The sequence below is a fragment of the Mauremys mutica genome, chromosome 16 (genome assembly GCF_020497125.1).
Source record: "Mauremys mutica isolate MM-2020 ecotype Southern chromosome 16, ASM2049712v1, whole genome shotgun sequence".
Classification (NCBI taxonomy): domain Eukaryota; kingdom Metazoa; phylum Chordata; order Testudines; family Geoemydidae; genus Mauremys; species Mauremys mutica.
This window is the reverse complement of record NC_059087.1, coordinates 23144887-23154840: the sequence shown is the minus strand read 5'-3', so window position 1 is coordinate 23154840 and position 9954 is coordinate 23144887. Positions and strand designations below refer to the sequence as shown.

The window sequence follows — 9954 nt, the reverse complement described above, 5'->3', positions numbered from 1 at the left end:
TTGTGGGAGTTGGGGAATGTAGTTATTGAGTTGGAATCAATACTTGTCTTTTTTTTTTTAATTAAGTTAGTCTTGCCTTGGCTGAAAGCCCCCCAGCTTGTTTCAATATTGGAAAGGTCTTTTGTTCATTGCAAAGTTGTGTACACACAAAAATGAGTACTCCAAATATCTTTTGAAAAAATGGATCAAAAAGTAAACACATCATAGGAAAGCTTTCCCCATATACCTGGCATAAGATAGCTCTACATTCAGACAATATACTTTTGTATAAAGAAAAGTGCTTTCATCATCAGGATTAAATTCAAAGCCTTTATTAAACGTTCCATCTTCAAACAATCTGCATTTAATCCCCCTTTTGCATTTGAAATTTCTAAGGCTATTTTAAATAATAGTTTTACAGGGATTTTCAGTCTTCAGAACCATCACAAGCCGCAAGTTAGTACACAAAAACATTACGTTTTAACTTCCACAGATTTCTATTTCCTCTGCACAAGATCTGTGGAAAAGACCAGTGTTAGCTCCTTTCCTAGAGCTTTTACACATTTCTGAGAAGGAAACGGGTTTCACGCACAGGCTGGATGCTCAAGACACACCTCACAATCAGCTACAATTAACTGATACTGATTGGTATGCCTGTCTCTTGCACATTCAGTTTCAAAAAGGGGACCAAATTTTCAATTTTTAGCGAATGTAGGTCTAATTAAGGCTATTCTGGTATATTTTTGATATTAAAATACTCTCTGGGAGCCCTTTTCATAAGCCCCCATCAGAATTAATATATTTTCAAAAATGAAAACATTTAACATTGGTTTTTGAGTTGAAATGCTGATGCAGCCGTTGGTTCAGTGTTTTCTTTTCTTCGGGATCTTAAATATCACGTCAATATAGTGTCATCGATCTGTTCAACAGAATCAGCCTGGCTGGCCAGCTTCTTCAGAGATCTCCTGCAGCTCTCATTCAGCAGCTCCAGACTGGCACTATCTAGGATCTTGGAGACAGACTGTGGAAAGAGGAAGAAGATAATACCAATAAAAGCATTCACTCCTAATGCTAAATTAGCCCTTATCTATTTTACTCTATGCCAAAAAAAGCATTAAAAAAATTCAGTATCTTACAGGGTATGTGTCAGAACATAAAGAGAAACACTGGCTAAATTTATACCCAGATTTACAGCTGTATTGAAGAAAACTCTTGTAATTCTTCTCCCAAACGGATCTAATGAATAAAATTCAGTTATGAGTCAAACATAAAAATCTTGCTTTTCATACATAACTGATCTGTCTAGCTTCTTGCATTCAAGGTTCTACCTCTTCATAATTAAACAGGTGTGCATTTTAAATTTTTTTACCTTTAGGACTAGAGTTCAGAGTTTAACAATATCCTTGGTATGGAGAGCAAGATTCAGGGTTACAGACTAAATAAAACCTGTTATGGAAATACTCAACATTGCTACAAATTCTTTTGGTTAAGTCTAATATGAACAGATGAGAATACCACTGGACACAAAGTCCTTTCGAATTGTATATTGAGTAATTTAAGAAAGAACAAAAACATGCTCTGGGAAACAACTATTGTTTCCCAGAGCATGTTTGGTATGCAATGTTCTAAGACCTTGCATACCATTAATTTGACCTCAATGGTATGCAAGGTCTTAGAACAAATTTTGAAAGAGAAACTAGTTAAGGACATACAGGTAAATGATATGGGGATAAAATACAACATGGTTTTACAAAAGGTAGATTGTGCCAGACTACTCTGATCTCTTTCTTTGATAAGATAACCATTTTTCTAGACAAAGGAAATACAGATGTAATCTATCTGGATTTCAGTAAGGCATCTGATACAGTTCCACATGAAAAATTATTACTTAATTTGGAGAAGATGGAGATTAAAAAATAATTAAAAGATAGGTAAGGAACTGGTTAAAGAGAAGACTACAGTGGGTCATGCTGAAAGGTGAATTGTCAGACTGGAGGGAGGTTACTAGTGGAGATTCTCAGGGATCAGTCTTGGGACCAATCTTATTTCCCATTTTCATTAATGACATTGGCACAAAAAGTGGGAGTGTACTAATAAATTTGCAGATGACAAAAAGTTGGGCTGTATTGTCAATACAGAGGATGACTGGAATATTATATATGAAGATTTGGATGACTTTGAAAACTGGAGTAATAGAAATGGGATTAAATTTAATAGTGCAAAGTTATGCATTTAGGGGCCAACAACAAGAATTTTTGCTATAAACTGGGGATGCATTGGAAGTGACAGAGGAGGAGGAAGACCTGGGTGTATTGGTTGATCAAAGGATGACTATGTGCTGCCAATGTGATGCAGCCGTGAAAAAGGCCAATGCAGTCCTAGGATGCATCAGACGTATTTCCAGGAAGTATCATAATTGGACAAAGGTACTGGTGAGACCTCATCTGGAATACTATGTGCAATTCTGGTCTCCCATGTTTAAGAAAGATGAATTCAATTTGGAACAGGTTAGAGAAGGGCTACTAGTATGATCAGAGGAAAGGAGAACCTAGCTAACAAGAGGAGACTTAAGGAGCTAGGTTTGTTTATCTTAACCAAAGGAAGGCTGAGGGGAGGCTCTCTATATCTATGGCAGAGGGATAAACACCAGGGAGGTAGAGGAGTTATTTAAGTTAAGTGCCAATGTTGATGCAAGAACAAATGGATATAAACTGGCCACCAACAATTTAGGCTAGAAATCAGACCAAGTTTCTAACCATCAGAGGAGTGAAGTTTTGGAACAGCCTTTCAAGGCAAGAAGGGACCAAAAAAATCCTAACTTGTTTCAAGACTGAGCTTGGTAAGTTTATGGAGGGGATGGTATGATGAAACTGCCTACAATGGTACATGGTCCATCTGTGACTGCTAGTAGCAAATATCCTCAATTGCCAGAGATGGGACGCTAGATGGGGAGGGCTCTGAGTTAGTACAGAGAATTGTTTCCCAGGTGTCTAGCTGGTGGGTCTCGCCCATATGCTCCGATCATATTTGGGGTTAGGAAGAAATTTTCTCCCAGGTCATACTGGCAGAAACTCTAAGTGTTTTTCGCCTTCCTCTGCAGTATTGGACACAGGTCACTGGCTGGTCTGAATTAGAGTAAATGGTGGATTCTCCGTAACTTGAAATCTTTAAATCAACATTTGAGTACTTCAGTAACTCAGCCAGAGATTATGGGGGTCTATTACAGGAGTGGGTGGGTGAGGTTCTGTGGCCTGTGATGTGCAGGAGTTCAGACTAGATCAGAGGTCCTCAAAGTGTGGGGCATGCCTCCCCTAGCGGAGCATGGAGGACCGTCCGGGGGGCCTGACGGGGGCCTGGGCCAGCCCCCATGGGGGACAGGGAGGGAGCGCCACCAAGCCACTCCCCACCCTCAGCTCTGCTCTGGTCCCACCCCCAGCTATGGCTCCATTCCTGGCCCCATGCCAGCCCCCAGCCTTGGCCATGGCTCCGCTCCGGCCCCAGCCTCAGTCCCCTTACCTGTCTGCATCCCCCACCCCACTCCCCGCCCCCAGCTGTGGCCCAGCTCCCGGCCCTGACGAGGTGTGTGTGGGGGGGGGTGACCCTCAAAAGTTTGGGGACCACTGGACTAAATTATTATGATGATCTCTTCTGGCCTTAAAGTCTATGAATTTCAAACAAGAAACACACACAGGAAAATTCTTACACTCTTACAAGCACATCAAAGCATTTCAGCTAGTTCCACAAATTCAGACATTAGCACTAAATAAAAATAGGTTAGAGCTGGAAAAGAATTCTGGACATTGACATGCAAAGGAGTATTTCATCCACCCTACAACAGCCCATAATGCAACTACTACAGAAATATGTTCATATTCTGAGGACCCTTATTATAAGCACCAGCATGGCACAGGCTCATAGCGTTCCAAAGATATGGCTATTAATTGTTGGCTACAGAGGGGGAGTTAGCTTGATGCATTTTAGTAATACATATTACCGCATTGTAATCATGTATACCCAAGATAGCCAAGTGGAGAAATATGGACGTTTGTATGAGAATATTGATCTAGGATGAAGAATTAGATGCTAACCCACAAACAGTCCCCACTTCCCCCCGCACCCCATCATTTGTAATATTTTATACTGCAAGATACTCGTTTATATATTCAAACAATATTTAAGGTTACTCATATGCAAGACAATGTGATATGGCCTTCCACTAGGTAGCAAAGCGTTTCTTGTTCATACCTGAAGCACTTCTTCGCCCTCTCTCATCTTCAGGAGGTTAACTATGGCTTGGTCACTGTAGGCCCTCACACTGGTGTTTTTGTCTTTTGTATTGTCCAGAAGTGCTTTGAGAATTGGTTTAATTGTCTGCGGATCCATAGAGGGGAGGTGGTTTTTATTTGCCCACCAGATCATCTTTTCTGCAATTAACTTGATGTCACTGGATGGATTCTGGAGACACTGAATGAGACACAAAGACATCCTTAATTTCAGATACAGCACAGGCAAATTTTCTGAGTGCCAATTTACCTTTTTGATACGGAAACTAAACTAAAGAATACAAGCACTGATAGAACTGCAGATGCTCCTCATTCCCACCACACTACATTTCTGTTTTTCATTATCTATCAACAAGTGTAAGCAAACTCTTAAATGGGAATAAGTCAGGATTCTAACTTGACAATAATACACCTTTTTAAAAGAAAAGCTTTGCAGCCTGCAGTTGTCTGCAGGTCATGTGGTTTCCCTGCAGCTATTTCAGGAAACAACAATGACCACTAGCACAGCAACCGTTGAGAGTTTTACTGTTTCCATTAAATGTCCTCTTTTTGGTCATTTTCATTTTCCAATAAAAGCCTGGGGCAGGCTGAAAGACATGTCAGAGCAGTGGCTATGGGACACCTTTGCCTTTTTTAAATGAGTTTTACAACCTTTAATTTTTAATATGAACTTGGCCCTTCTGTTCTTTTTAACCTTAACCCAATTTATGATTTACTGTGCACCACACTGCTTTTATCACAATATTAATGTGTATTAACAGCACATGTATACCAGAGTACACTGTAATATGTCATACAAATTAAATGTAAGGGCTACAAATGTTGGCTATCTATGCTTTCACATAACAGGAGCTGCTTTGAAGCCATTGTGCTCTGTATCATGTGTAGGGTCCTACCAAATTCATGGCCATGAAAAACGCGTCATGGACCGTGAAATCTGGTCTTTTGTGTGCTTTTACTCTATACTATACAGATTTCACAGGAGAGACCAGCATTTCTCAAATTGGGGGTCCTGACCCAGAAGAGAGATGCCGGGGAGGGGGGGGAGTTATTTTAGTTGGGTTGTGGTATTGCCACCCTTACTTCTGCGCTGCCGTCAGAGCTGGGTGGCCAGAGAGCGGCGGCTGTTGGCCAGGTGTCCAGCACTGAAGGCGGCGCCCCGCCAGCAGCAGTGCAGAAGTAAGGGTAGCAGTACCGCGACCCTACTACAATTACCTTGCGACCCCCTGACAACTCTTTCAGGACCCCTACAATTACACCACCATGAAATTTCAGGTTTAAATAGCTGAAATCATGAAACTTATGATTTTTAAAATCCTATGACTATGAAATTGACCAAAATAGACCGGGAATTTGGTAGGGCCCTAATCATGTGCTTCAACGTTTTTAAATTAAAACAAACAAATAAACCCTGAAAACAAAAATAAATGCTTCTATTGCCAATTAAAGGTGACTGGCAAAGAAAACAATTGGCCTTGTGTCTTTTTTTCATTTTTTGCTTCTTTATGTTGTATGAAGAAGTCCTGAGAGGTTTTTTTCCCCAATGAAAAAGAGGAAAGAGGGCTTCTAGTTGGTTTTCACATTAGAAAGTCAGCTCCTGCCTATCCTGGTGAAAAGGTGACACGTTAAGAAACTGAAACCAGAGTAACAGAGTGAAAGGGATTTTTAGACTTTTTAAAACTCTGGTTTGCTTGAGTTTTTTTGTTAGTATTTATTTAACTTCAGTGACTAACATTGCGGAGAAAATACATCTTTGTTAGCATCCCAGCCTCTCTAATAAGAATTAGGCGAGAGCTGCAAAACATGGGAAGTGCTGCAGCAAAACCAGGGAAGGAGAGAATTGACATTCTGGATATTTTCAAGGTTAAAAAAAAAAAAGGCAGAAATATTTAAGGGGGGGGGAGCACTTTCAAGTCTTCCTCATACAGCAAGAAGCAGCAAAAAATTACAAAAGCTCGATTTTTCTTTTACTTATTCCTTTATAAGCCACCATTATTGCAACATGTATATTATGTACCTGCTATCTATCTGCACTAGTAAAAGCCTAACCAGGCAGGCTAAGGTTTGAATGTAAAGCCTCTTTCTTTTTTGTGGTGTTAACTGTATCTGAACATACAAAGGCTTCTAAAAACTAAAAATATCAAAAAAACATTTTGTTTGTACTTTGTTGCAGACAAATCTAGATGCTCAAGCACCCCAGGGTTCATAGATTCAAAATACAAGATGTCCAAGTTTACTGCTTTCACTTTCTGTTACAACTAGTACTAAGATTTTATTGACCAAGCCATCAACTGGCCAATGACCCTCTGCAGCTTACCCAAATACAGGCCACATTCCGTTGGTTAAGGTCATTGTAGAATAGTTCAGGTAGCACAAAACTTAAATGACACATTCCTGGGCTCACCTTAATAAAGAGGTTGGCGAGTTTGGGAGGCAGATTTCCTCCTTCTGTTTCTATGTGGTATTTCATAAGAAAGCCCATTCCTCTGATACCACTAGCCGCAATGGGGATCTGCAGCACAAAGAGAACCAGGGCACTTTCATTATTATTATAATTATTACAGTAGTATGTAGAGGCCTCAGTGTGCTCGGTACTGTACATGCACAGAGTAAGAGGGTCCCTGCCTTGACAAGGTTACAATCTAACAGACAAGACAGATAAACGAAAGAAGGGGAAACAAAGGCACAGAGACGTCAAATGACTTGCCCAAGGTCACACAGCAGGTCAGTAGGATTACACTGCCTCTCAAAGCTAAATATGCACAACTATTACTTTATCTTTCCTGAGTATTAATTAGCCACACCATGATGGTCAGCCTACATACAGACCTTCTTCATAAGATGAAAGAGCCCCTCGTTCCCTAGTAACGCTAGCCCTAACTTGAGCACTTATCATAGGAGAATCGGACAGTTGTGTGTTCATGCTGAAAACTGCTTTAGCAATGTAAACAACTTTCACTAAAGTACGTTCAGTGGAAAGAGGAATGAGCTTGTATTAGAAGTACTTTCCAAACATGCTCTGGGCTCAGCACATAAACGAACCGCAGTAGTGTGGAATTTAAAATTTAGACAAATCAGGAACACGAACACACACACACACCCTCCAGGGACAGCGGAAATCAGATAAGAGTCAGAATAATATCAGAGCTCAAGTGCAGAACTGTCTCTCTGTTCATGGTACATTTTTCAGGAGTGTGCTTGAGGGTTGTCCCAGTTTTACTGGGTAGCACTGAGAGTCTGCAAAGCTTTCAACTGTTTACAGTGCAACAGACAGAGCTCTTGGGAAATGCTCTGGATAGCCTTCAGATAGTGCTTACCCTGTCTGCTGTGGCGTTGCTCAGGATCCTCTCCTGAACGCTGTTATAGTATTTGGGGGCACACAGTCTGCTGGGAGCTACCTTTATAGCCACAGACAGTGCAAGGCTCTGTCCATGCCTCACCATCCAATCAATCCCAGAGACATCCGCTGCAAGAGGGAGAGAGCAATACTGAGCCTTGCTACCAAGTATACCTGATATAAATGAGTTTTGTCAGGCTTATGTTCATCTCTGTCTGTTTTCATAAAAATAAACAAACACTTCAGTAATACCTTGCTTTGAGAGCTCGATGCAAACTAACATTAAACCCAACACCTCTATCATGTGAGACCCATTTTGCAGCTATGGGAACGAACAAAGAAATGACTTATTTTAAGGCTACAAAATGAGTCTGTGGCATAGCTGGGATTAAATTTAGCAGTTCCTGGTTCCCAGCCCCATGCTCATCCCATTGCCTCTGATGATCTCAATCAAGTATTATTCTCTGACATGTAACAATTTAAAAATGTGAAGGATCTTGTCATCATTAGTGAAGCTACATCTCTTCAATGAAATAAACACATTTGCCGGCAATTCATAGATTCATAGCAACCAATCACTAGATTCCCATTTTAACTCCACAGAGTGGAATGCTATAGTAACACCCCCAAACCACTAACCATTCCTGGAGAATTAACATTTTTTTCCAGAAACCAGGACAATGGAGTTAATTCGCCAAGAGCAGTTAGAAGTCTTAGGGCATTAGTAGTCCATGATCTTTCAATGTTACAGCCAACGACACAAAAAATGGCGGCTGTTTCAAAACTTTCCATAAAAACATATTTTTACAATACACAGGTTTCTAACCTTTTTGCTCTGCTGCATCAGTCTGTTACAGTACGACCTCAGCTGTATCTGTTAGTGCCTATAGCTTCTCCATTCAACTCTGCAAGTCCTACGTATCCCCAATTCAACTCTCCATGTTCTACATATCCCCAATTCAACTCTGCATGCGCTCTGGGTAATGGAGCATTGGCTGCCTCAAATTACAGGAGTAATCCAAGGCTCCACTGCGGATGAGAGTGCACGCTAATGAATGGGAGACTAGCAGAAGAATGTGCAATAGAAGCCCTAGAATAGAGGCTCAACATGAAGAATCTAGAACACAAGCCAGGAAAGCCTCTGGGACCAGTGGCTGAAAGTGCTATTCCATAGTACTCAGGGTCTTCTCCACAGTTTAAGATTTCATAATTAATAAAACGTCCTGTTTATTTCAGAACACATTTATAACTCTCTGCTAGACACACCCAGTAAGTGTTGCTGCAGAAGGGTGCTGAGCTCCTCTTCTGACAGAAATGCACACAGCTCTGCTAGACAGCCAGCTGATGCCATGCGGGTAGCATCCTAAAAAGGAAAGGAGGGGGAGAGAGGCAAAAATTAGAAGAGTTTGATACACATAGACAATTTCCATTGAGAAGGCCAAGTGACAAAAGAAGCTCTGAAACAAAAACACAAAGGAAAATGAAGATTTCACAACCAGCTCCCCACTCCCACCATTTGTTGATTTCAGTCAACTCCAAGCTTTCTTGTACACTGCAGTAGAATTCAAAATCAATCCCACAGCCAAAATGGCCAGCTCAGGGCAGAGTATAGCACTACAGTACTGACTTGTCATAAGCATTGAGTTATACACATGGAAAACACATTTGCTTTCACCTTTGTGATTTAAGAGAGCCTTTTGTGGACATGGAAAGGTCAAATTCTTGATTTACAGGCTGTGAAATGGAGCAGTGGTGCCTGCTGTCTGCCTGCAAAATACCCTCTTGCTAGTGAAGATGGCCTGCTTCAAAACTTTTAGCACCAGTTGTTACTTTAGCTTGCCAAAATGATGATCTCGCCATTGCAGTTCTCCACACGTTGACTGGATTGGTCCTGCTTTGAGCAGGGGGTTGGACTAGATGACCTCCTGAGGTCCCTTCCAACCCTGATAGTCTATGATATTTACATTGCAATGAGAATTTTTCCATCTCTGACATGCCAGCAACCTGTGTTTTACAGATGTAGAATAAGGGGGCAGTCACGACAGAATGTGAATTTTGATCTTGGGTGCAAAACTATGTTGGTTCCAGAGTCAGTGTGGCAATCTGCCATATGCAGAACATGCCTCTTTAAAACTGCATAATTTCTTTGTCAGGGAGGATGTAACCCCTCCAAAAGAAAGGGAAATGTATTACCACATTGAGGTTATCTATACTGACTGAGATGTTAAGACTTCACATATGCTTTTACAGTGCAGCTGGTATATTTCCTACTTTCGGCTGATGGTAAGTGAATAGTTTTTAGCTGCCTCAACAAATATGTTGGTAAGGAATGGAAGGTCAAACACACAAAGAAGC

At 41.0% G+C, this 9954-nt stretch overlaps 1 protein-coding gene across 1 annotated transcript in view; it reads right to left on the bottom strand.

Annotated features, from left to right (window-relative positions):
- Positions 1 to 295: 295 nt before the first annotated feature.
- Positions 296 to 9954, bottom strand: part of GCN1 (GCN1 activator of EIF2AK4) — a 60662-nt gene continuing 51003 nt past the window's right edge. The window contains exons 54-58 of the mRNA XM_044990079.1: positions 8866 to 8962; positions 7580 to 7728; positions 6667 to 6774; positions 4225 to 4443; positions 296 to 1000 (exon numbers count right to left, since the gene is read on the bottom strand). Coding sequence (XP_044846014.1) covers positions 875 to 1000; positions 4225 to 4443; positions 6667 to 6774; positions 7580 to 7728; positions 8866 to 8962 — 699 coding nt within the window. The 3' untranslated portion in view covers positions 296 to 874. The remainder of the gene's footprint in view (positions 1001 to 4224; positions 4444 to 6666; positions 6775 to 7579; positions 7729 to 8865; positions 8963 to 9954) is intronic.